We start from the raw sequence: 26,822 nt of genomic DNA, 5'->3' as shown, positions 1-26,822 counted from the left end.
CCAGGAGCATTTTGCAACTGGCACAGGTCCGACGGCGACCACATGGAGATCTCTGGGTGCCGCATTGGCGAATGGGGGAAAGCCAAATGAGCTGAAATATTTTCCTTGAAGCTTGAATTTGTTTTACTCTGGGTTGTTTTATATAATGTTTTAATTGTGTTGTGAACAGCTTTGGGATTTGTTCTTTAAAATATAAAGTGGCATAGAAACGGAATTACAGTCGTACCTTGGTTTTCGAACAGAATGCGTTCCGGAAGTCCGTCCGACTTCCAAAAATGTTTGACAACCAAGGCATGACTTCCGACGGGCTCCAGGAGCGTCCTGCAGCCAATTGGAAGCCGCAGAAGTGGCGCCGGATGTTCAGCTTCTGAGGCCAAGTTCGCAAACCGGAACACCTACTTCCGGTTTGCAACATTCGAGTTTCAAGTTGTTCGTGAACTAAGCTGTTTGAAAACCAACAAACAACTGTAATGATGATGATGATGATGATGATGATGATGATAATTCATTGGGAAAAGGCACCTAGACATTCCATGGTGGCGACCGTACCCAGGTTTAAGGTACCATTTGGGAATCAGATTGTGCACCTGAGTTTCTAGCACTGCTCATGACTCTCTTCCTTCTGCGCCCCCCATCGCCCCCCCCAGAGAAGACCCCTCTGCTCCCCCTTCCCCCCAGCAGCTCCTCTGCTTTAGCTTCTGCCCCAGCCAAGGACCTCATGTCTTGAAGGATCCACTCGCAGCAAACCAGGGGGGAGTAGGAAGCTCCCTTGCACAGAGTCAGAGCAGGGGCCCCTCCAGCTCCATACTGCCGGCACGGACTGGCAGCAGCGCTCAAGGATTTCAGGCAGAGAATCTCTCACCCACCCCTGCCTGGAGGGGCAGTGGAGACAGAGGCATAGCTGTCAACTTTCCCCTTTTTTTAAGGGAAATTCCCTTATTCCGAATAGGATTCCTTGCAAGAAAAGGGAAAAGTTGACAGCTCAGCTATAGACAGAGGTAGATGCACTGCCCACCGAGCCACGGATTAATAGCAAGGTGTTTGCCATGGAAAACAAGAGTCTGCAGTCCAAACGAAGTGTCCTCTACCTGAAGCTGCCTGGGGGGGTCGAGGGGCCTGTCCTGTCCCCCCACCTGGCCCCCTGCTGGGGTCTCTAACCGCCCAGCCGTGCAGAAGCCTGCAGCGGCGGCAGAGGCTGCCTATGTGGCCAGGCTGTGGGGGGAAGGGCTGCAGCGGCTCAGAGGCCCAGAATCCTTTGTCTGCTGGCAGCCACCTCTCTCCTCTAGGGCAGCTGCACACCAGGTGCTCTGCACATCTGGCCTTGGAGAGAGGAGGGAGAATGGCTCTTTCCAGAGGTTCTTGGTGCAACGATTCTGGGGCCCCCAAGGTGGTGGGGGGAGACTCCCACATCCACATTCCTGGCCATCCCTAAACATCCTCTGCATTCCTGCCTGCCCTTGGCTTCTTGTCTGGGGCTGGTCTGTGAGCAGCCAGAGGGAAAGGATCACAGGGTTGAAAAGGACCCCCAAGGGCCATCTAGCTCAACCCCCTGCAGTTCAGGAATCAGGGTGGATAAAAATCAATGATTTTTCTTAAATCAAAAAATTTGGTTTTTTAAAATTTACATAAGATTTTTAGAATAAAATGCTTTTGGAGGAAAAATCTTTCTAAAGATAGTTTTCTGTTTAAGTTACATTATAGTCTAAAGCAGGCATAGGCAAACTCGGGCCCCCAGATGTTTGGGGACTACAATTCCCACCATCCCTGACCACTGGTTCTGTTAGCTAGGGATGATGGGAGTTGCAGTCCCAAAACATCTGGAGGGCCAAGATTGCCTATGCCTGATCTAAAGGCTATTCATCAGGAAATAAGGATTTGCTTTACATTTTTCATCCAGTCTTTATATATATGAAAAAAAAAATATATATATATATATGCTTTCGTGAAAATCTACGAAAGCATATATATATATATATATATTTGTTTAACCACATCAGTTAACAAACATGGATACATAAGTTACAATGTTATTGTTTTAGTTAAATAAACTATTTAAATTGTTATTCAGGAAATGATTATTTTTCTCTTTTCAATAAAGTACAGCAGAAAAGTTGTCCAAATATAAACAGTTAACTTATTAAACCTCATGATAATTTCATAATTATCTATGTATTTCTGATAGTATAGCCAAATCAGTATTTTTCTTGTATAACTGTAAAAACTACTCTGAAAATGTATTATTCCAACAATTAAACCTCCATCTGGTTGCAAATATTAAGATTATGCCAGTGAGAATGAGTATTTCTGTAAAAAAAGAGAGAGAGGGAGGGAGGGAGGGAGAGAGAGAGAGAGAGAGAGAGAGAGAGAGAGATTTAAATCAAGTCTTACTGACTGGTCATTTAAATAGTGATTTAAATCGATTTGATTTCCATCAAATCTACCCTAGCAGGAATCACAGCTGAAGCATCCCTGACAAGCGACCCTCCAACCTCTGTTAAAAAGTGGCCAGGGTGGGGTTGGGTGAGAAGAGAACATTTTAAAGGGAGCCCCCTCCCACTGCAAACCACACCACTTCCATGCCCCTCCCTTGCCAGCTTCTAGACAGACTCCAGCTAAGCGCCCCCCCCCCCTGCAAGAGAGTTTGGCTGTCCAGCCTCCCTCCAGAGCTACATTGGCACCAAGGGCAAGGGTCCTCCTGGCACAGCCTCAAAATCTCTCCCCAGCCCAGCCAAGGGACACTCCTTGGCCACAGTGGGACTTCAACCAACGGCTCTTGTGGGGTCTGCAGATGGCCACTGGGTCTAAACACCCCCCAGAAAAAGGAGTGGACTCCTGCCACTGCCCTCCAGCAAGCCCAGTCTCAGATAACAATGCTAGCAGCCTACTCTGCAGGGTAGCTGGGTAGACAACCAGTCAAAGTTGCAATCATAATAATTATTTCAGCATACTGTACGTAGGGCTAAAAAGTTGCAAACGAGAGTTCAGGCATAGACCACTCAAGGGGGCAGGAGGAAAACACACAAGAAGGAGCTGCCTTCAAACACTCTATACTCAGCATTGCCAACCCAGACTGGCAGCACCGGAGGTCCTGTGTGCAGCTGCCAGTGGGGCCTGAGCCAGGAGCGGGTGTTCTGTTGCTGAGCTACGATGCCCGAGAGCCAGTGGTGGAGCAGTGGTTAGGGTCATAGAATCACAGAAATTAATCAGAAGGGACCCCAAGGGTCATCCAGTCCAACCCCCTGCAATGCAGGGATCTCAGCTCAAGCATGACAAACCTCCCAGGCAGGAGAAGAGGACCGCTGTCTAAAAGCTCTTAACTGCCAGAAAGTTCCTCCTGTTCCCACAGTGGCCAACCAGAGGTCTCAAATGGAAACCAGCAACCAGGATTCAAACTCAAGCCTGGGGTTTCCAGCAACTGGGATTCAGGTGCATTGCTGCCTGTGACTGTGGAGGCAGAACAGAGCCGGTAGATATAAAAAGCTGCCTCCGCCATGAATTCTTTTACAGCCATCCCTGTCTCTTGTGGCAGGGAGTTCCACAGTTTAACTGACCAGCCAACCTCTGCTTCAATGGTCAGATGGGAGAGACCATGGTTCAAATCTACCAGCTCAGCCATGAGGTGGCCAGTCACTCCCTCAGCGCCCAGCCCACCTGGCAGGCCTGTTGTGTGTGTGTGAGGGGGGAGGAATATGCAGGCCACCCCCAGCTGCATGGAGAAACCAGTGGGATATATATGCAACAAAGAAATCCATTAAATATAATACCGTCCACCTCCCCAGACCCCCCACCAAAGAAGATCACAGCCTTGGTGCTACTTCAGGGGTGTCCCCCCCCCCCCGCTTTTCTCCGTCCTTACCGGGCGCCCTCCCGCTGCTGCGGCGACTCCCCACCGAGACGAGGACGGGCTCGGCCCCCGGGAGGCTCCAGAGGGCGCTGGCGGGGCTGGCGCGGGGGTCGAGGGGGCTGAAGGAGCGGCCCGCGCAGCGCTCTCGGCGCCGGAGGCGGCCCGCCAGCAGCTTCCAGAGGCTGCCTCCTCCTCCTCCGCCGCCGTCGGGGCGCGCCCGGTCCCCGCGGGGCTGCGCGGCGTCGGGGTAGAGCAGGTCGCGCTTGCTGGGGAAGGTGTGCAGGGAGCTGGCGTCGCCCTCGCTGCGGGTGCGGAGGCGCGCGGGGCGCAGCAGGCCGGAGCCCGAGCGGTGCAGCTCGTGGCCGCGGCGCAGGCGGAAGCTGAAGCTCTTGCGCAGCGAGGTGAGGCCCTTGCGCGCCCCGTCGGCGCGGGCGCCGAACAGGTTCCAGCGCCGGCTGCCCCACAGCGAGCCGCCGCGCAGGAACCCCCCGGGCTCCGTCGGGGGCGCCTCGGCCGGCGGGAAGGCGGCGCTGGCCGGGCGCGGCGGCGCGCCTTCGTCGTCGTGCCGTCGGGGCGAGCGGAGGCGCAGGAAGTCCAGGAAGCCGCTGCGCGCTCGCGTCGGGGGCCGGGCGGCTCCGAGGGGACCTACGCTCAGCCCGTTGCCCACCGAGCAGAGGCTCTTGGGGCGCTGGCGCTGGCGCTCGGCCGCCTTGAGGGCCGCCTGGACGGCGGGCACGCCTTGCAGGTCCAGCGACTCGCACACGCTGACGGCGCGGCGCGGGCACGCGCGGGGGGTCCCCGGCGGGCGGCCCGCTTCACGCCAGCGCCAGCCCTCGGCAGCCATCCTCGACGGCGCGCCCTGGCCGGCTGCTGCGCATCCCCGCGGGGCTCACGGCCGGGCCCCGGCGGCCCCGCGCCCCATGCCGCCGCCGCGTCCGCGCTGGCCTGGCCCCGTCGCTGGCAGAGCCTCCTCTGGCTCGCGCATCGCAGCCCGCGCCAGGCAGCGACGTGCCCGGGCCTGGCCCCGACTGCGCCTCGCAAACTCTGGCGCGGATCCCGCCCTGCCCGGAGCGGAGGCCCGACGGCGCGCAGCTGGGAAGGCGGCCTCGCCCAAGACGGAGCGGGCCGGCAGCGGCGCGGCTCCCACGGCGGGGCCGAGGAAGAGGGTGAGCCGTCGGGCCACCCAGCCCTGGGGCGCGGAGGGGCCAGCCGAAAGGCAAACCCGGGCTCCGCCGTCTGGGAGGCTGCGGGCCAGATCCACTCCAGAAAGGCTCGCTGTGGGGCCAGTTCTGGAGACTACAAACCCGGCCCCCGAGCTCGGGCCTCTGCCAGGAGGGACGGGCACCCATTAGCCCCCACCCCCAATCCCAGCCCCAGACCTTCCGAACCCCCGAACCGTTTCTTTCCTAATGCAACAGCACCCTCTGCTGGACCGTCGAGGCCCAGCCCGGAGCCCGGCCAGCTCTGCGCAAAGAGAAGCCCCCCCAGGTCAAGGAAAGGATAATCCACGCAGCCCAGAGGCCTTTCCTCTGGCGAGGGGCTGTCACTCACCTGGGACCGTCGGCACCCAAAAGAGCCTCCTGCTCTGGAGGGCAGGACTCGAACCCATGGCTTCAAGTTACAAGCATTGAGATTCCGACTAAACATCAGGAAGACCTTTCTGACAATAAGAGAGCTGTCCTGCAGTAGAACAGTCTCCTTTGGGAGGCTGTGGCCTCTCCTTCCTTGGAGGCTTTTAAGCAGAGGTTGGCGGCCGTCTGTCATGGATGCTTGAGCTGAGATTCCTGCCTTGTAGGGGGCTGGACTAGATGACCCCTGGGGGTCCCTTCCAGGTCTACAATTCTGTGAAAGCAGGGGGCTCTGCCACTAAGCGTCGCTTCTGCCAACAGTCAGCGCATGGAAGCTTCTGGGTGCAAGAGGTGAAGGAGGAAGGACAACTGTCTCTGCCTCCGCTGAGGAGCAACGTCTTTGGCTCAGCTTCCACCAGAAGAACCCCCTGCACACGAGTAATAGCATAGCTGTTACAGGTACCACATAATCTTTTAGCGTGATCTTGGCACCTGCACTTTGGAACTCCCTGCCTATTGATAGCAAGCAGGTGCCTTTACTGCAATCTTTCTGGCACCTGCTAAAAACATTTGTATTTGGATAAACCTTCCAGTTGCTTAGGAAGCTAATGTGAGCTTTACTGGGGGGTTTTGTCTGTTGTTATTTTAACTCTTTGAAAGTTTTTAATTTTTCCTATTTTATTTATGAGATTGGGGTTGATTTGTTTTTCCCAGCAACTGGTGCATAACATTTAGGAAATAAAATAACCCCCAGGCAGAAGCTCACAGCCTCCCTTTATACTGACAGACGCAGATCCGCCTGCCAGGCAGCCTTGGACACGCTGGGCATTGGTGGCCAATCTGAGGTTTGCAGGAGGTGGCACACGCCATTTCCTACCCACCGGAATCTGCCACGTAGAGCTGGCTTGTTGGATCCCCGGCCAACGTCCACACAGAGCTGCGCAAGTTCCTCCCCTCAGACTTTGCCACTTGCCTGAGGGGCCTCTTTGCGTGTGAAAGTCCAGTCTCCCTTTGGCCGGGAGAGGCGGCCTCTGAAGGGGCACGGAGGCCCAGCGACCCATCCAGGTTCGGGAAAAGTGGGTCACTCCTGGAGCCCCTTCACAGAGACTCAGCCCACTGGAGTGACTCTGATTCTCAAGCCGTTATTGGCATATGTACCGTGGTACCTTGGATCACAAACTTGATTCGTTCTGGAGGTCCATTCTTAACCTGAAACTATTTTTAACCTGAGGTATTCTCCCATTGCTCGGTCCCAGCTCCTGCCAACCTAGCACATCAAAGTGCAAGTAGATAAATAGGTACAGCTCTGGCGGGAAGGTAAACGGCGTTTCCGTGCGCTGCTCTGGTTTGCCAGAAGCGGCTTAGTCATGCTGGCCACATGACCCGGAAGCTGTACGCCGGCTCCCTCGGCCACTAAAGCGAGATGAGCGCCACAACCCCAGAGTTGTCCGTGACTAGACCCTAACGGTCAGGGGTCCCTTTACCTTTACCTTTACCACTTTAGCTAATGGGACCTCTCACTGCCACCGCACTGCTGCTGCACTAATTCTATTCTCATCCTGAAGCAAAGTTCTTAACCCGAGGTCCTATTTCTGGGTTAGGGGAGTCTGTAACCTGAAGCATCTGTAACCCGAGGTACCACTGTACAAGATTCCAGGAGGGTTCAATACAAATACAAAAACATCCCATAAAAATAGCCTGCATCTGACCCTCAAGTTAGTGCCATCTAGCATTCACAAATCCTCACTGCAGGTTGCAGAAACTTGGCTACTACCTCCATCCTGAGTAAACATAAGGCAGGCTACCTTGCATTTGTCCAAATTCCACTCCCTGATAGCAACCAACTGATGAATAAACATAGATCGAACTGTCAGATACCAGGGTCAGTGCAAAAGAACATGCAAGCCTGATTCCATTTGTCTCTGTCCAGAGAGACACATTCTTCCTGCCAGTGCTGTTTTCTGGAATCTCCCCTGCAGCGCTGCTGAGGGCTAGCCATTCAGTCTCACGGCATCTTGGCCCTGCATCCATTTGGGTTGGTCCAAGGGGAGAGAAAAGTCGGCCCGGGCTTCTCACCTCGCACAGTCCCCAGACTTGTCCAGGTGTTCTTCCCAGCTTGGCTGCCAAGTTATTGGACTCTGTGGTTTTAACAATCTGCGTTGGATTATCTCAAACATGGAATTTTCAGACAAGCCGCACAAAGTCCTCTGGTGAGATTCCTCTCCTTCTCTCTCTCATTTTATTCTCAATCCCACTTAACCATCCTGATGGTTGGTATTTGGCTAACATGTCCGTAACCAGGCTATTAGGTCCAGCCCCTCAATGCAGCCGCACAGGACAGCGTGTTTCGAGGCACAGGGCAGCGCAGGGGACACCATTTGGTACATCAAAAATTGATTGAAGGATAATAAAACCTGTCTAAGGGCAGCAAAGTCCACAGAGCAGCTTTGCAGCCGCAGGGGCCTTGTAAGATCTCTTCAGAAGCTGAGGAATCTGCCCCTGTTGCTCTGCTCCAAATCTTGCTCCTGGCTGTCTCCCCGTAGAAAGCCCCCCAACACAGAGGCCCTGCTGTCCGCACCAGCCTGCAGTGGGGTAGATCAGTCAGGAGAGCCTGAGACTCCTCATCTCCTTACCTCTCTTGCCCTGATCTTGCCACAGTGATCCACACGACAGCCACCTCCAGACTGGATCATTGTAACTCGCTCTATGTGGGGCTGCCCTTGAGACCGACCCAGAAAATCCAGCGGGTGCAGAATGCCGCAGTGAGACTCCTTACAGGGTCCTTGCTATGGGATCACATTCACCCGGTGCTCTACCAGCTGGAGTACAGGATCAGGTTTAAAGTGCTGGTTTTAACCTTTAAAGCCCTATTCGGCCTAGGACCCTCGTACCTATGGGACTGCCTCTCCTGGTATGTCCCACGGAGGACCTTATGGTCTTCAAACAAAAACATCTTGGAGATCCTGGGCCACAGGGAGGTTAGGCTGGCCACAACCAGAGCCAGGGCTTTTTCGGCTGTGGCCCCGATCTGGTGGAACGCTCTGTCCCAAGAGACCAGGGCCCTGCGGGACTTGACATCTTTCCGCAGGGCCTGCGAGACAGAGCTGTTCCACCAGGCCTTTGGCTAAGGCACAGCCTGACTCCCTCCATTGGTAATCCTCACAGAACTCTAGCCCAATGGTTGCCATGAATTTGATTCTGAATTGATTGTAGAATGAATTGATTTTAGAACGTATTTCAATTAACTGATTGTGATTTTATGTAAACGGTGTTATTTTTACTGTTGTTAGCCGCTCTGAGCCCAGCTTCAGCTGGGGAGGGTGGGATATAAATAAAATATTATTATTATTATTTATTACTATATCATGGTCACGGGTTCAAGCCACACGCTGGGCAAAAGAATCCTGCATTGCAGGGCCTGGAGCAGCCGATCTTCCCGGTCTCTTCCAACCTGTACAATTCTAAGGTGGCCACTGGAGGGCAGCCGAGGCCACTTGGAGGAAGGAGCTGAGCTTTTCCTTTGCCTTCTGGTTTCTGGGCCAGAGTTCAGCAGGTCAGCAGAGATCTCCGGGGCCCCAATCCGCCACCCCTCTTGCAACAAAGCCTGCCTCATCAAGGGCATCAGTCATCTGTGTGTGACACAGAAGTCGGGGCCACCACATAGCCAGGTTTCTTAGCTGGGGAGTCCCTGCTCAGAGGCCCCTGCTGGCCCTTCAGCTCTGCCCTCCTGGGGGGAAGGGAGTGAGAAGGGTGCCCCAAAGCTCCCCTGAAGCCCCTGGGGCCACAGAGCCAGAGCTGCCTCAAGGAGCCCTCTTGACTCACTCAGCTGAGGACAGCCCCCTCTCCTCCTTGGAAAGGCTTCTGAGTCACTGGGGGCTGCATCCTGTGGCAGTGAGTCCCACAAGCTGCAGACCCCGGCTGCTGTCTTCTGCAGTCTGTGCAAAGCCCCATCAAGGCCTTTCAATATCGGCACCTGGATGGTGTATTCATTTGTAAAAAGACTTGTATGCCTTTGTGTCATGGACAAATGATCAAAGCAGTTTGCAGCAGTAAAACCAGACAAAAAAAGTTAGCAAGAAGGCATCAGTTCACCATGGATTAAGCCTGAGATTAAGGGTCTTCTGCTCTACCAGCTGAGCTACCCCTGTTTCCTTCTCTCTCCCACTTGCTTTGGGGGCATCCTGGGGGAGGGGTCCTCCCCATGTCCTGACTGAGGAGACGCTTTGAAAGGGGGAAGAGGAGCAAGAGGGTTTTCTCTTAGGGCTCCAGCCAGGAGACCAAGAGAAAGACAAATTGGGAGTTGTAGAATCACAGAATAGAATCACAGAATTGCCAAAGAATAGATGCTTTTGAATTCTGGTGCTGAAGGAGACTCTTGAGAGTCCCATGGACTGCAAGAAGTTCAAACCTCTCCATTCTTAAGGAAATCAGCCCTGAGTGTTCACTGGAAGGACAAATCCTGAAGCTGAGGCTCCAAGACTTTGGCCACCTCAGGAGAAGAGAAGACTCCCTGGAAAAGACCCTGATGTTGGGAAAGATGGAGGGCACAAGGAGAAGGGGACGACAGAGGACCAGATGGTGGGACAGTGTTCTCGAAGCAACCAGCATGGGTTTGACCAAACTGCGGGAGGCAGCGGAAGACAGGAGGGCCTGGCGTGCTCTGGTCCAGGGGGTCACGAAGAGGCAGACACCACTAAACAACAACAACAGAATCACAGAATGGCGCATGGGGAGGGACCCCGAGGGTCATCCAGCCCAACCCCTGCCAGGCAGGACTCCCAACTAGAGCGCCCATGACAGGCGCCCCCCCCCCCGACCTCCGCTTCAAAGCCTCTGGTGAAGGTCTTTCGCGTGGGATCCACGTCCTACTCAAGAGTAGACCCATACGGTGCTCTCAACTGCTGGTCCCCGGCTGATAATAGCAACGGGACTGAGTTGGGTCCCTTCATTTCAACGGGTCGCCTCTGACTCAGCGCCGGGAAGCATGGGGGGGGGAATCTGAGGACAGGGGGCCCAAGACCCTCCCCCCCATCACAGGCGAGGGGGAGGGGAGGGCGAGGGTGCCCCCCCGTGCCAGGCTCCTGGCGCCCGGAGAAACGTCCGGGGGATTTGGGGGGGGGGAGAGTGACGCCCGCCTGTCCGGACGTCAGTCGTGGATCCGGAGGGGCTGCGCAGTTGGGCTCGCGCGTCATTCGGGGACGGGGGGGGGGAGGACAGGAAAGAGCTCCGCCCCCGCACGCCCCTCCCCCCTCCAAGCCGCTCCGTCCGCCTCCCCCCCCCCCCCGGCTGCATCTCTCCCCCCAAACCCTTCTCTCCCTCCTCGCAATGCAGAAAACCCGCCCGCGGAAGAACAGCCCTGCAAGCTCCGCTTATAGTGAACGGATCCCGGCCTCGCCGCCGAGGGAGGAGGGCTCCCCAAAGGGCATCTAGCCAGGAAGCGCAGCTCAGAGCCTCCTCTTCCAGGTCTGCCCTTCTGCCAGCTGCAATGGGGTCCTTCTGCTGTGCACTGAAACCCTCACTCCCCCCCCCCCCGCCTCTGCTCCAGCCCTTCATTAATTGCACTCCTCCTGCAAGTGACTTCACAATCCCACCCCACCCACGTCACCAGATTATTATTATTATTATTATTATTATTATTCCTCTGCCTTTTTCTCTGACAGGTACTCAAGGCAGCTCACAGATAAAATAAGAACAGCTAAAGACATTGGGGGTGGGATGAATAAAAACAAATAAACATTGATAGAATTAAAACTATCTATATAATAAGAATAGCACGGCACCAGCCCTGTCCTCCTCCCTTCAGGAAAAAGGAAAAGTGATGAAATATGGAAATATTGTGAGATTTGGAGTTGCTTTGATGTTCAGGCTGTGGGAAGTAGCAAAATTAGAATTAAATTCAGAATTGGGTTTGTTTTTATGTTAGTTTTTTATTTTTATTGGATTATGATTTGATATGCTAATTGGATGTTTTTATTGGAATATTAATAAATGCTCTAACAAAAAAGAAAAAAGAAAAAGTGGTCTACTTTGCAGGGCTGGCCTAAGCTGCCCTCTCTCGGCCACCTGCAAGATGGGCCAGCGCATCTGCATTGGCATCAACAGTGCATTTTAAACGTTTACAGACTTAGAAGACGTTTTCGTTTTGGCATATGAAGTGCGACCCGGGTCTGCGCTCAAATGCTGGATCCCGGAGCTGAATCTCTGCAAGGCAGGAAGCAGAAAGACCAGCAGAAAAGGCTTGAGGAATGTGTGTTTTGCTCTGGCTTTCCCTGTGTCTATTGGCTGGATCCCTCTTCCCAGATGCCAGTCATTGCTATGACTCCTCTCACTGGCTGGAAACGCCAGAGAGGCGGGAGTAGCTGAGTTTCCCCGCAGAACCAAGGAGGATAAAGGGGGCTGTGGCTCAGGAAGGAGGAAAGAGCCACATTCCATGCGCAGACCCACGTGGTGAGGAGAACACTTTGCAAGGACAGCCCAGCATTTGTTCCCAGTTAATGACAGGGATAGGTGTAAATCTGCCCATCTGAGGCTGCAGGTCCAGCACATGCCATCCTGTGATGCCTTCACTTCCGAGCAGCCGGTCACACACATGTGAATGTCTGCAGACATGCGCCCAAACATGCGCACTCTGGCATGCAAGGCAATTGCCGGGAGTCCAGCCTCCTCCCTGGGCTGATCTGGCAACCAACACAGGATTATTGATTATCAAGAAGCTCGTTTTTCCGAGCTCTTATGCACAGGGTGCAGATGTGAAAATCAAGGGCTTTTGAGCATTTATTCCACCATTTCAGACAGGTGTTAAATCTCACAGAAGTGCCTGGAAAAGGGGAAACAGGTGGCCCACAAAGAGCCCCCCCCATTTGCCTGGTAGAGCATCAAATGCGTCACTGGCAATGCATTAGAACAGATCAGAGAAAGACCTTCTTCACGCAGGGCAGAGTCAGACGGTGGAACTCCCTGCCACTGGAAGAAGTGATGGCTTCAACCAACCTGGTTGGCTTTAGAAGAGGATTATACAAATTCTGGAGGAATTTCTGGAGGAGGAGAGGGCTAGGGGTGGCGACTGACCACACGGGCTCTGCTCTGCCTCCACAGAGTCAGCCATGCTTCTGAATCCCAGAACTTAAGACGCCACAGGAGGGGAGAAAGAAGTTCTTGCGCTCAAATCCTGCTTCAGGCCAGGAGAGGAATTCATATCTGTCTCCTAAAGGCAACTTCAGAACAAATCCTGCTTGCAGGTTCTCCGTAATGGGCATCTGGTCGGTGACCGTAAGAACTAGAGGGTGTTGGACTAGACGAGTCTATGGCCTCATCTAGCAGGCTCTTCTTACAGAATCAGAGTTGGAAGGGTCCCTGAGGGTCATCTAGCCCAACCCCCTGCAATACAGGAATCTTTTTGCTCAACCTGGGACTCAAACCCATGACCCTGAGATTGAGAGTCTCTGTGGATGGAGCTATCTGCTATGTCTTCAAAAGCATCTTAAAAAGTAGAGACATCACCTTGCCAACAAAGGTCCGTATAATTAAAGCTAAGGTTTTCCCAGTAGTGATGTATACAGTTTAAGTAGCGGTTATCAAACCGCTTCCTAAAAAACCATCTTGAAAGACCTACACTGGCTCCCAGTACGTTTCTGAGCACAATTCAAAGTCTTGGTGCTGACCTTGAAAGCCCTAAATGGCCTCAGTCCAGTATACCTGAAGGAGCGTCTCCACCGCCACCGTTCTGCCCGGACAGTGAGGTCCAGCTCCAAGGGCCTTCTGGTGGTTCCCTCACTGCGAGAAACCAAGTTACAGGGAACCAGGCAGAGGACCTTCTTGGCAGTGGCACCCGCCCTGTGGAACGCCCTCCCACCAGATGTCAAAGAAAAATAAATACCAGACTTTTAGAAGACATCTAAAGGCAGCCCTGTTTAGGGAAGATTTTAATGTTCAATAGGTTATTGTATTTTAGTGTTTTGTTGGAAGCCGCCCAGAGTAACTGGGGGGACTTATTGTTGTTGTTGTTGTGAGAGCTGGACCATAAAGAAGGCTGATCTCCGAAAAATTGATGCTTTTGAATTCTGGTGCTGGAGGAGACTCTTGAGAGTCCCATGGACTGCAAGAAGATCAAACCTCTCCATTCTGAAGGAAATCAGCCCTGAGTGCTCACTGGAAGGACAGATCGTGAAGCTGAGGCTCCAAGACTTTGGCCACCTCAGGAGAAGAGAAGACTCCCTGGAAAAGACCCTGATGCTGGGAAAGATGGAGGGCGCAAGGAGAAGGGGACGACAGAGGGCGAGATGGTTGGACAGTGTTCTCGAAGCGACCACCATGAGGGAGGCAGTGGAAGACAGGAGTGCCTGGCGTGCTCTGGTTCAGGGGGTCACAAAGAGGCGGACACGACTAAACGACTCAACAACCACATCTGATATGTTCTTACGAAAACCACAGGAGGGGAGAAGACTTGTACCCGTTTGGGGATTTCCCTTGGGGCAACTGGCTGGCCCTTGTGGGAACAGGGGGCTGGGCTGGGTGGGCCCGATCCAGCAGGCACCTATGAAGGTCTACATCATTGCGCAGCCACAAGCTCCTCTCAGCCTCCTCGATGGGGATGGTGGCAATGTGACAACTCTCAGCCTTGAACCAGAGAGGCTGCTCCACACGGCCCATACCCTTGTTCCCGGGGCTGTCGGGATGCGGTGCAAGGCCTTTCCAGAATGGGGGGGGGGCTCTCTGTTTCCCGGGAGCAAGCAAGCAAGTAAAGTGGGGGGGGTCGTTGAACAGGGCTGGCATATGAGACAAAAGGGGTTGGGATACGTGGGCGAGTCTGTGACCTATTTGAGGCTCCCCCCCCCCCCCGCTTGCAGAGACTGCTCAGACACCTGACTCAGCCTGCAAAAGTGTGCTGGGGGCGTTATTTGTAAATACCTCCTCCCCCCTTTTGCTTGGGTTGCTGAGTCACTCATCTGGGTCACCCGGCTCAGCCAGCTGTGGCTTCTCAGTGGGGCGCAAGCCCACAGCTGAGCCACCAAGTCAGGACCCCATTTGCTGGGTGGGCAAAGAGAGGAGGACTCTGTGAGGAAGGCTGGGGAGGAGCCCAGGGAAAGGGGGGTTCACCTGGAGATCCAAGCACGGGGGGGCAGATGGGGGGGGGAAGCCTTGGGGGGCATCTGGCACCCAGGTTCACTTTCCTCCCTGTAGGCAGATGGAAAGATATTTGCAGAGGCGGCGAAGGGGCTGGAGGGGAAGGGGAGATGCAGAGCCAGAAGAGGCAGGTGGGGGAGAAGAGTGACCCCCCCTCCGGAAAAGCAGGAATTCCAGGAGGCAGTCTGTGCATGAGAGGCTAGGCGCTTCCCCTGGAGTGGAAGCCAGGGCCCAGCACACCTTTCGCCGCAGGACAGCCTATAGACGGAGGGGCACATGCAGTGGTGGTCAGAGGCTCCCCGAGGCTGAGACGGACCAAAAGTGCACAGAGGCAACATGTCCTCTGGGGACCTGCCTGGCCTTAGAATAACAGCAACCACCACAACAACAATTACCGTATTTTTCCTTCTATAACACGCAGATTTTTTCTTCTAAAAAGGAAGGGGAAATGTCTGTGCGTGTTATAGAGCGAATGTGTGGTCCCTGGAGCCGAAAAATCATGCAAAAATCAAATCGCGGCGCTGCACGCTGCACTGAGAAGCGAAACCTGAAAAGAGGAAGCGGCTGCTTTCCTGCATTCTGCCTCAGGGTCTTACTGCCCACCCTCCTCTGTTTCGTTGCTGTGTTTGCTGAAACGGAACAAAGAGCAGGGAAAGCCCCTCCCCTCCAGGCAAGCTCCGGTGCTGCTGGGGGAGAGGGAGAGAGAGGGGGGAGGGAGAGAGAGAGGGGGGAGGGAGGGAGGGAGAGAGAGAGAGAGAGAGAGAGAGAGAGAGAGAGAGAGAGAGAGAGATGGCTGGCTTGGGTGGGGGGAAACTTTTGCCTTTCTTTCCTCCCTCCCGTTAAATCCCTCTCCTGCATTCTTAGCCAGCTGCTTCTCTGCACACCCCTCTAATGTCCCTTCTTTGTTTTTCCTTCGCTCCCCACTTAAAATGTGGTTACAAAGCATGGATCCTCAGGATCTTTGCACTGGGTCACCCCAAATTCACCATCAGATCACATAGCATGTCCATGGCTACAGCCTGCACCAAAAAAATCACGCACCCACTGTTGCCTGGGGCTGCAATGGTGCAAAAATGTGGTTACAAACCATGGATGCACAGGGATTCTCAGGATTTTTGCATTGGGTCAGCCCAAATTCACCATCAGATCACATGTCTGTGGCCACAGCATGAAGCACAAAAATGATACATCCACTGTTTCATTCAGAATGTTTTTTCCCTTGTTTTCCTCCTCTAAAAACGATGTGCGTGTTATGGTCAGGTGCGTGTTATAGAGCGAAAAATACGGTATTATTATTATTAATACGCCGCCCATCTGGCTGAGTTTCCCCAGCCACTCTGGAAGGCTCCCAATCAAGTGTTAAAAACAATACAGCATTAAATAGTAAAAACTTCCCTAAACCGGGCTGCCTTCAGATGTATTCTAAATGTCATATAGTTGTTTATACCCTTGACATCTGATGGGAGGGTGCCACCACCGAGAAGGCCCTCTGCCTGGTTCCCTGTAACCTCACTTCTCACAGGGAGGGAATTGCCAGAAGGCCCTTGGAGCTGGACCTCAGTGTCCGGGCAGAACGATGGGGATGGAGATGCTCCTTCAGGTATACACAGTGGCGTAGCATGGGTTGTCAGCACCCAGGGCAAGGCAAGTAATTTGCGCCCCCTAACCCATGGATTTGCGCCCCCTAACCCTAACCCCCAGATGTTGCGCCCGGTGCGGCCAGCCCCCCCTGCACCCCCACGCTACGCCACTGGGTATACAGGACCAAGGCAAAGAATTGTAAAGTTTGGAGGGACCCTGTGGGTCATCTAGTCCAACCCCCTGCAATAGCAGGAATCACAACTCCAGAGACCCTGGCGGGTGTCCACCCGGCCTCTGCTTAATAACCTCCAATGCAGGAGAGTCCACCGCCTTCCGGGGAGTTGAAGAGCAGAAGCAGACAGCCGGCTATGCAGACGCCTTGGACCCCGGCCTCCCCTGGGCAACTGAGGGGCTCCTGCCTGGCAGAAGAGGAGCTGCCCCCCATGGGAAGAAGCACACTGCTTGGCAGGGGCATCTCAGGCCTTTCAACAAGAGAGGGATTTAGACTGGCCAAATCCCAGGGGCAAGAAGGAGCCGGAGAGTGGAAGCAGCGAGCAGATAATTGCAAAGAAAGGCAGAACAATGCGCTGAGTCTCTGTTCTTAGTTCTTCCTTATGTCCCCCCTTCTGAGTCTGGGATGGCCTTGAAACGAAGGTAACCAAATTCAGACAGGTGACAAGTGACCCCAGAGGTCCACGGTGCTTGCTGGGCTGCATCTCCTCTAGACTACTGCAAGGGGCTGGCTCTGGGGCCTCTGCTGCCGAAGTCTGGGGAGCTGCAGTTGGCGCAAAAGGACACAGGAAAAATAGTTGCCCATGGGGGGGGGGGATGCTATGACATGAACACGCTGCGTTCCTGGCCCCGTGAAACTCCTTTCCCAGAGGGGCTTCCCTGGCACCGACTTCATTCCCTTTCTGTCCCCAGTTTGCCCAAGAAATTGGCAGAGCCCATTTCCAGTGCAATTCCATTTCCATGGGACCGCCTCTCCTGGTCTGCCCCACGGAGGACCTTAAGGTCCACAAATGACAACACTTTGGAGGTCCCAGGTGGTTAGATTGGTCTCAAAAGGGCCAGGGCCTTTTCAGTACTGACCCCGACTTGGTGGAACGCTCTCCCACAAGAGACCAGGGCCCTGCGGGACTTGACATCTTTCTGCAGGGCCTGCAAGACAGAGCTGTTCCGCCTGGCCTTTGGTTTGGATTCAGTCTGACCCTTATGTTTCCCTCCCCTTATGGTTTTATTTATGGGCCGCTACTACTAAAATGAGACTGCATTTTAAATTGCATTTTAACCTGTATTTTAAATTGGTGTTTTTTTCCCTATTATGTTTTTATTATAATTTTACTGATGTTAGCCGCCCTGAGACCAGGTCTGGCTGGGGAGGGCAGGGTATACAGTGGTACCTCGGGTTAATTACTTAATTCGTTCCGGAGGTCTGTACTTCCATTATTTCGTGGGGCCGCAATAGCGCAAAAACGTGGTTACAAAGCACGGATCCACATGGATCCTCAGGATTTTTGCATTGGGCTACCCCCAACTCACTGTCAAATCACATATCACGTCTGTGGCCACAGCATGAACCACAAAAAGCATACATCCACTGTTTTGTTCGGAAGGTTTTTTTCTTGTTTTCCCTCTCTAAAAACTAGGTGCGTCTTACAGTCAGGTGCGTCTTATGGAGTGGAAAATACAGTAAATAAAATTTGTTGTTGTTGTTGTTGTTGTTGTTGTTGTTGTTGTTGTTGTTATTATTATTATTATTATTATTATTATTATTATTATTATTTCCATCGAGCCGTTTCCCTGTGGCATTGGGCTTCTACCTGCTGCCGTTTGTCCCTGACCTTGCGTTGCATTTCTTCCAATTCTCAGGCTGCGTCCGTTGCTCTGGGAAACGAGGCTGAAGAGCAGCTCCCGTTCAAATAAAAAACGGCAAGGAGGGGGAAAGCTGTCCGCCTGAACAGCGACCAGAAAACATTTTGCTCCCTGCAGGTCTGCATGATATCGCAACCCCAAAGGCGACCCAAATCCATCTCCCTGCTTGCTGGCATCTCCCCGCTGCTGAAGGGAGGAGTCCGGCGGGCGCTTGCCCTTGCCGCCCCCGGTCCTGGCAGCCTCTTTGCAAGGCAAGGCCAGCCGGGCATTGAGACCCAAAAGCTTATGCAGGCAGAGCCTGCCTGGAACCTCAGGCGGGTTTATTAATAACACTTAGCAGAATTTGGGGCTGCTCAGCCGAGTCTCTAAATCCCACCTGCTCTTCTGCAGGGAGGCAAAATATTGCTCTGCCCAGGCGTATTTCAGAAGATACAGGCTGCACCCACTCCTTCCTTAATGGATTCAGATGACAAGGACCAGCCCTTTGGGATCCGGGTGGCATTTATCCTGAGGCAGGGAAGCTGCCAGAACTGGCGCCCACCAGAGCCCTTTCTGAGCCTCAAAGGGGACATTGTGTCCTCTCCTGGAGAACTTCTGCTGCAGCCTCCTTGTTTTTGCAGAGGCCACAGGCTGAGCCTCCGTCTCGCTTGGAAATCAGGAAACTGAGCCCCCGGCAACACGCCAAAGGCGCTTCCTTCCCATTTGCAGAACAAGTGTCAAGAGAAAGAGTCCCGTTTTGCTGTCGGAACAGGAGCAGCTGTCTGGGCACCACAGTTCAAGAAGGACACTGACAAACTGGAACGTGTCCAGAGGAGGGCAACCAAAATGGTCAAAGGCCTGGAAACGATGCCTTATTCAGAACGGCTAAGGGAGCTGGGCATGTTTAGCCTGGAGAAGAGGAGGTTAAGGGGTGATAGGATAGCCATGTTCAAATATATAAAAGGATGTCACATAGAGGAGGGAGAAAGGTTGTTTTCTGCTGCTCCAGAGAAGCGGACACAGAGCAATGGATCCAAACTACAGTACAAGAAAGAAGATTCCACCTAAACATTAGGAAGAACTTCCTGACAGTAAGAGCTGTTTGACAGTGGAATTTGCTGCCAAGGAGTGTGGTGGAGTCTCCTTCTTTGGAGGTCTTTAAGCAGAGGCTTGACAGCCATATGTCAGGAGTGCTCTGATGGTGTTTCCTGCTTGGCAGGGGGTTGGACTCGATGGCCCTTGTGGTCTCTTCCAACTCTATGATTCTATGATTCTAATTTGTTCCTCCTGGCGGATGAAGCATCATGGCAGTCGTTCCCTTAAACCATTTGCCACCTGCCTTTTGCAACCTGGCTAAACAGTGGGTCCCTGCAGCTGGTTTGGACCACAACTCCCATAAGCCCCTGCTGGCACAGCTCCACGGGCTGGGGCAGCGGGTGGGAGCACAGTCAGGCTGGACTGGGGATGATGGGATTTGTAGTCCAGCTTGGAGGGTTCCAAGACGGGGAAAGCAAGGCTAAGGAATTCCTGGGCTCCCGGAAGTTTCGCTGTTGTGGTTGTTACTACAGCCATTACTAACTTGTGATTCTAGGTTCTAGGGAGTGTTGCAGCACAGGAAAATACAAGAAAGGCCAAAGAGCCCCTAGTTCCATGCACACCCTTCCATGTATACCCCCCGCTTCATCTGTAGACCTCCAGGTGGTTCACAACATAAAACTGCAGTATATAAAAAGTGGGGGATTTGAGGCCAGGTCTCCCAGACAGATGCTTTATAGTCAGATTTTAAATCTGCACCAGCTCATTCAGCACAAGACTTAAGAACCAGGATCTGTGCAGAACTGGAAAATGTTTTACACCCCAAGGCTGCATATTTGACTGTGGAACAGGATCCCTCAGAAAGAGGTGGTCTCTCCTTGGCTGGAGGTTTTTAAGCACCGGTTGGATGCCACCTGTCAAGGATACTTGAGTCTGGGTTGGACTAGATGATCCTCAGGGGTCCCTTCAAAGTCGGCCATTCTAGGATTCTATTATTCTCCCCTGTGCCAGTTGGATACTTTATCACCAAACCTCCCTCCCTGTTTAGGGAAGTTTTTAATACTTAATGCTGTATTGTTTTTAACACTCGATTGGGACCCGCCCAGAGTGGCTGGGGAAACTCAGCCAGATGGGCGGGGTATAAATAAATTATTATTATTATTATTATTATTATTATTATTATTATTATTATTATTATTATTACTACTACTACTCAAGGAGACAGAACAGGTTCTGTGCAGAGATGGAAAATACTTTGCATCCCAAGGAACTGGGCTCAAGTGGGAATGTTAAGCGATATATTGATATATTATCCAAAACCAGTATGAAGTCCATATCATGACCTGGCAATATACTGCAAATCTTGATGTGTGTGGGATTTCTCCAGCCCTGCCCGCCTGGTCCCGCCCTGCTCTGCACTAGCGACGGAGAGGAAGGTCATCGCAGGACAGAGATCTTAAGCCCCGGTTGGCACTGCCAGATGGGCACACACGTCCCCTCGCCCCCTCCCCCCGCTCAGCGGTTTGCCTTTTGCTTCTGACCCCTGGGGAGCCTGGCAGGCGGGCGAAGAAGGTCAGGCAAGCTTCCTCTCCAGCTGTGAGCTTGCTGGCCAGATGTTCAGCAGCACAGGCAGGCGAGAGACTCTGGCGGACTCTGCGGGTCAGGAAGGCACCGATCCTGCGAGGGCTGCCGGGCCCTGCCAGGTAGAAAAATGCAAGCTGGAATCTAGGAGCCTTGGGGGCAGCCAATCTGTGGGGTAAAAGCCTGCTGGTTTGGGGAGAAGGGGGTTGCAGGAAACGCCATGAGAGCAGGCAGCTCTCCTAGCACAAACTGCAATGGATCCGCACCCAAGACCCCAATTTCTCTTAAGAAATCAGCCAGGAAGCTAAGGAGGCCAGTTGAGGATGAAGAACACAAGCAGAGTCTGCCAAATTAGGCCAGTGGCTCATCTCGTCCAGCCTCCTCTTCTCACAGTAGCCACCCAGATGCCCATTATGGGAAACCCACAAGCAGGATTCGAACACAAGAGCCTCCTTCCCCCCTCCTGCGGCTTCCAGCAACTGGTATTTGGAAGCACTGCTGCCTCCAACTGTGGAGGGCAGAGCCAATAGCCCTTTCCTCCTCCCTGAATTTGTCCAATCCTCTTTTAAAGCCATTCCTGCCTCCTTGTGGCAGTGAGTTCCACCGTTTAACTCTGCACTGCATGAAGAACTTCCTTTTGTTTGTCCTGAATCTTCCAGCTTCATTGGACACCTGGCCCAGGAGCGGGTTCAAGGTGGGGCTCCCCACACACAAGAGAGACCCCCACACTCCACAGGCTACCCTTCCCCTTGCTGGGGTTGGGCTAGATGACCCTCAGGGATCCCTTTCTGCTCTTCAATTCTATGAATCTGCTATTCTCCCTCCACAAGATGGAGACCTCCCTCTCTGGGTTTCCTAGGCAATGACAGAAGCCAAAGAGGCTCTGGGCTCTGGGGCCAAAAGGCTTTGCCAATTCCCACGTCCAGCTGCAGGACTGGGAAGCCTCCTCTTGCCTTTGGCAAGGAAAGGGGGACGCTCCGTGGGAAGAGGACTTGGCTGGCGAGGCAGGAGGCAGATTTATGTTGGGGCTGTGGTGAGCCAGCAGGCCTTCAGGAGCAACCAAGAACCCGGTGGGTGGTGGGGAGTAGATGAATCAGAGAATTACAGCATTGGGATCCCAGGGGTCATCCATCCCAACCCCCTTCAATGCAGGAATCACACCTAAAACATCCAGGACAGACAGCCCTCCAGCCTCTGTTGAAAAACGCAAGATGAAGGAGACTCCAGGGGAGTCTGTTCCACTGCCAAAGAGCTCTCCCTGTCTCAATGTTTACTTGCAATCTCCTTTCTTGTCACTGGAAGCCACGGGTTCGAGTCCTACCCTCCAGAGCAGGCGAAAACAAGCATGCTCCCTCTCCCATGTGACAGCCTTTAAGATATTTGAAGGTGGCTCTCGTATCTCATCTCAGTCTCCTCTTTTCCAGGCTCAACATACCCAGCTCCTTCAGCCGTTCCTCACCAGGCTTGCCTTCCAAATCCTCTGCCCACGTTCCAGCTTGCCAAAGAGTAAGAGAATACGAGAGCTGGAAGGGAACCCCAGGGTCATCTAGTCCAACCCACTGCGGGGCAGGAATCTCAGCTGAAACATCCCTTGTCCATATCTTTCTTAAATGGTGGTGCCCAGAACTGGGCACGGGACTCCAGGACAACCTGCTCTTGGGTGGGGGGCTTCGAAGCCTGACCAGCCTGGTTAGGACAGAGGAAAGGAAGCCCTTCTTCATGCAGCACATAAACTGTGGAACTCCCTGCCACTTGGGGCAGAGATGGCCACCAACTTAGAGGACTTTAAAAGAGGATTAGGCAGATTCACGGAGGAGGAGAGAGCTGCCAGCGGCTCTTAGCCACCCTGGCACGGCTCTGCCAGGGGCCAGCAACACTTCTGAATCCCAGCTGCTGAAAAAAATGTTTAAAATAACCTTTTCTTAAAGAAAACCCCCCAAGCCTTCCTTGGAGGAATTCTAGGTGCCAAAATCACAAGGGAGCAGGAAAGACGATCTATGTTCGCAACCACAGCTGTGCGGATGTTACTGGCCCAGAGATGGAAAGAAGATAAAGTCCAGAGAAGGCAGGCAGATCAAGTGGATGGATTATGCCAAAATGGCCAAAATGACCGGAAGAATCAGAAATCAGGAAGGCCAAAATTTCAATAAGGAATGGGGAAAATTTATAACCTATCATAAAAACCATTGCAAACAGTTAAAACCTTTAGTAGGATTGGAATACCACTCGTAGTTTAAAGGTGAACTTTGGACACAATGGAGAGGTAAAAGATTTGGATTATCATAAAAGATGCAGGAGGAAATAATTAACAGTAGGACCCACATTGCTTTTCTTGGGAGAAAAGCAATGGCAAACCTAGACAGCATCTTAAAAAGCAGAGACATCACCTTGCCAACAAAGGTCCGTAAAGTTAAAGCTCTGGTTTTCCCAGTAGTGATCTATGGAAGTGAGAGCTGGACCATAAAGAAGGCTGATCGCCGAAGAATGGATGCTTTTGAATTCTGGTGCTGGAGGAGACTCTAAGAGAGTCCCATGGACTGCAAGAAGATCCAACCTCTCCATACTGAAGGAAATCAGCCCTGAGTGCTCACTGGAAGGACAGATCCTGAAGCTGAGGCTCCAAGACTTTGGCCACCTCATGAGAAGAGAAGACTCCCTGGAAAAGACCCTGATGTTGGGAAAGATGGAGGGCACAAGGAGAAGGGGACGACGGAGGACGAGATGGTGGGACAGTGTTCTCGAAGCTACCAGCATGAGGGAGGCAGTGGAAGACAGGAGGGCCTGGCATGCTCTGGTCCAGGGGGTCACGAAGAGGCGGACACCACTAAACAACTAAAAAACAACAGGACCCACAAAGGGCAGGAGGAGGGAATTCTGGGAAATTCCTGGGAATCTTACTTATATGTTTGATATGTGACTGTAAAGTTTTAATCTGAAAAATCAAATAAATATATGTATGGGGGGGGGAGAACCCCAGTTGTTGGAAATTGTGGGGTGGGAGAGAGCTCTTATGTTCCGCTCCGCCTCGGGGCGTCTGGCTGGCCACTGCCCTGATGCAGCAGCCTCTCCTTGGATTCCCAAATCGAGCCTCCATGGACAGAGCCAGTCTACCTTGAAATGGCAGAGAGAAAGAGTGGGGAAAGGCTCCCCTTTGGAGGCATTTGGTTGGCCGCTGTGAGAAGAGGCTGGAGGGCTGGAGGAGCCACTGGCCGGATCCAACTGAAGGCTTTCCTTGTTTTGCCTTTGTAGTCAAGGAAGGAAGAGGGAGGGAGGGGTCCCCGGAAGGTGACAGCCCTGCCCGTCCTCTGGCCCCCCCAGGGAGCCACCACTGGGGAAACCCAGGCGGAAGCCGCAAGAAGCCGCCCACAACCACCTGCGCAGCCCAACAACTTCCTGGTGCTGCCCGCAGAACTTCCTTCCTTCCTTCCTGCTGCTCTGAGACAGGCAGGGTCAGGCAGGCAGCGCCAGGGAGGTGGGTAAGGCATGCCCAGAAGGGCACTCCTAGGAGGAAGCCTCAAGAAATTCGGCAGCTTGGCAGAATCCATTGGGGGGACTCCAAAGAACTCATTGAACGTCAGGGCCAGAAGGGACCCAAGGATCATCTAGTCCAACCCCGTGCAATACAAAAATCACAGCTGATCACCCAGATGCTGACTCCTCTCTCCAAACACTTCTGTTTCCTACATCTGAGAGCCAGGTCACTGTCTTTCTGAAGGTTGACCTCTTTTTAATATTGTATTTTAATATTGTATTGGAAGCCACCCAGAGTGGCTGGGGAAAACCAGCCAGATGGGCAGGGTATAAAAAATAAATTATTATTATTATTATTATTATTATTATTATTATTATTATTATTATTATTACTCCCCCCTCCCTTTTCCCTATTTTTGGACAGGCATAGAATTGAGATTAATCTCTTTATTGCCAGTTCCTGAAAGGGAGCTTTTAGCTGTGATTTTTGCATTGCAGGCGGTGGGACCAGATGGCCAATATCATGTTCCCCTTATACGAATCTAGGGTGCAACCACATTTGGAATAATACTATAATATTGTAGAGTTTGAAAATGTTCAGAAAAGGGCCACCCAAATAATTGAGGGGAGGGAGCGACTCCCTTAGAAAGAAATGTTGCAGAGTTTCGGACTTTTCAGTTCAGAGAAAAGGCTAGTGAAATAGAGTTGGAAGGGACCCCACAGGGTCATCTAGTCCAGCCCCTGCCATGCAGGAATCTTTTGCCCAATGGGGGGGGGCTCAAACCCACAACTCTAATAGATTACAGTCGTACCTTGGAAGCTGAACAGAATCCATTCCAGAAGTCCGTTTGACTTCCAAAACGTTTGGAAACCAAAGCACGGCTTCTGATTGGCTGCAGGAAGCCCCATCGGACTTTTGGCTTTCAAAAATAGTTGGCAAATCGGAACACTCACTTCCAGGTTTGTGGCGTTCGGGAGCCAAAACGTTTGAAAACCAAGGTGTGCCTGTATTATAAGGCGTGGAGAACTTGTGGACCTTCAGTGATGTTGAATGAGGAGATTCAGGGTGGATGCAATAAAGTTAACCTATGGAACTCCCTCCCACAAGAGATAGGGGTAGCTTGAAGAGAATATTAGAGGAATTCATGGATACAGAAGTTCTGCCTCCACAGTCAGAGGCAGCAATGCTTCTGAATCCCAATTGCTGGAAACCCCTAGAGGGGACAGCATTGGACTTGAGTTTGAATCCTGATCACTGATTTCCATTTGAAGCATCAGGAAGAACTTTCTGACAGCACTGGCATTCAGTGGCAGCCACAGAGCATGCCAGGCAGCCTGGACAAAACAGCGGCTGAGGGCAGTGCCAGCCTGTGAGTCAGAGGGCAGAGATTCCTCCTCCAGCTCCAGCCTTCTGCCCCCACCCTGCCAGTCAGCTGGTGACCCAGGCCCCACCCCAACCCCCACGCCAGCTGCCGGAGGGGAGGGAAGCAGCTGCCCCATGGCTTGCCAAGGCCTGGAGGGCAGTGACCACAGGCAGCTCAGGCCCCTTCATCACAGCAGCAGCCCCTCGACCGCCCCATGGAGCAGAGGCAGAAAGGGAGCCTGGAAGAGGTGGGACCCCCAGGGAAGGCAGGAAGCCCCCCACCCCAAGTGGGCTTCAGCCAGCCCCCTTTTCCAGCCTGGCCTGCCTCACAGGGCTGCTGTGGGGACGAGGCGGGGAAGATGGGAGAAGCAGGCAGCAACCTCCCTTTGCCCCTCGCCAGCCAAAGGACTTCTGCATTTTTCAGGAAACTCAAATTGTTGCCTCCGCGATTCCATTTGTAACCAGCTCAACGTTGTATTTGGTGTCGCATCCTGGAGCCCTGACAGATGCCACTCCCTCTTCCAGTTCTCTCTCCGAAACAAGGCTCCCTTTTTGTAAAAATCCACCACCAAAAATCCCCTCTCTTGTTGTTGTTGAGTCGTTTAGTGGTGTCCGCCTCTTCGTGACCCTCTGGACCAGAGCACGCCAGGCACTCCTGTCTTCCACTGCCTCCCTCATGCTGGTAGCTTCCAGAACACTGTCCCACCATCTTGTCCTCCATTGTCCCCTTCTCCTTGTGCCCTCCATCTTTCCCAACATCAGGGTCTTTTCCAGGGAGTCTTCTCTTCTCATGAGGTGGCCAAAGTCTTGGAGCCCCAGCTTCAGGATCTGTCCTTCCAGTGAGCACTCAGGGCTGATTTCCATCAGAATGGAGAGGTTTGATCTTCTTGCAGTCCATGGGACTCTCCAGAGTCTCCTCCAGCACCAGAATTCAAAAGCATCAATCCCCTCTCAAAACACCTCAATTCCCTGATTCTTAGAGCTGAGCTCTCTCTCTTAAGGCAAACCTCTTCTGCCAAGTCTTCGTTTCCTTGACAAGTTACAGACTGGCATAAAATTGAGATCCATCTCGAAAATCACATTATTTGCAGATGGGGGGAGGGACACACACATCCAGCCCACCTTTTGCTGTGCTTCATGCATTGCAGAGGGTTGGACCAGATGACCTTTGGGATTCCCCCAATTTCTAAGATTCTATATGCCAACTTTGATTTGGGGATGCTTTCAGGCTGGAAGCAGGCGAGTTTTCTAGGGACCTGGGAGCAAATTCCTGACTTCTTAGCATGGGGGGGGGGGGTAGGAATCACGGAGCCACAACACAATATAAGGTTCAGTGCAGTAACATTTCCAAAGAACAGGATTTGGGGGAGCCTGCAAGACCCCAAATATCTGAGCAACAGGG

At 52.9% G+C, this 26,822-nt stretch overlaps 2 protein-coding genes across 5 annotated transcripts in view; both read right to left on the bottom strand.

Moving 5' to 3' along the window:
• Positions 1-26,822, bottom strand: part of LOC310827696 (uncharacterized protein) — a 751,453-nt gene that overhangs the window by 463,121 nt on the left and 261,510 nt on the right. The gene's annotated exons all lie outside the window — the stretch shown is intronic.
• The window catches only part of AGAP3 (ArfGAP with GTPase domain, ankyrin repeat and PH domain 3), a 102,607-nt gene that overhangs the window by 65,223 nt on the left and 10,562 nt on the right, over positions 1-26,822 (bottom strand). The window contains exon 1 of one of the 3 annotated variants that reach the window (XM_083703990.1): positions 3,857-4,703. The exons of the other annotated variants lie outside the window; for them this stretch is intronic. Within the exon in view, the coding sequence (XP_083560116.1) occupies positions 3,857-4,688 (832 nt within the window). The 5' untranslated portion in view covers positions 4,689-4,703. Of the gene's footprint in view, positions 1-3,856; positions 4,704-26,822 lie in introns of those variants that run through there. 3 annotated transcript variants of the gene reach the window in all.

The sequence above is a fragment of the Podarcis gaigeae genome, assembly GCF_964106915.1.
Source record: "Podarcis gaigeae genome assembly, chromosome: 12".
Taxonomy (NCBI): Eukaryota; Metazoa; Chordata; class Lepidosauria; order Squamata; family Lacertidae; genus Podarcis; species Podarcis gaigeae.
The sequence above is the reverse complement of the archived record's forward strand: the minus strand, read 5'-3'. Positions and strand labels throughout refer to the sequence as shown.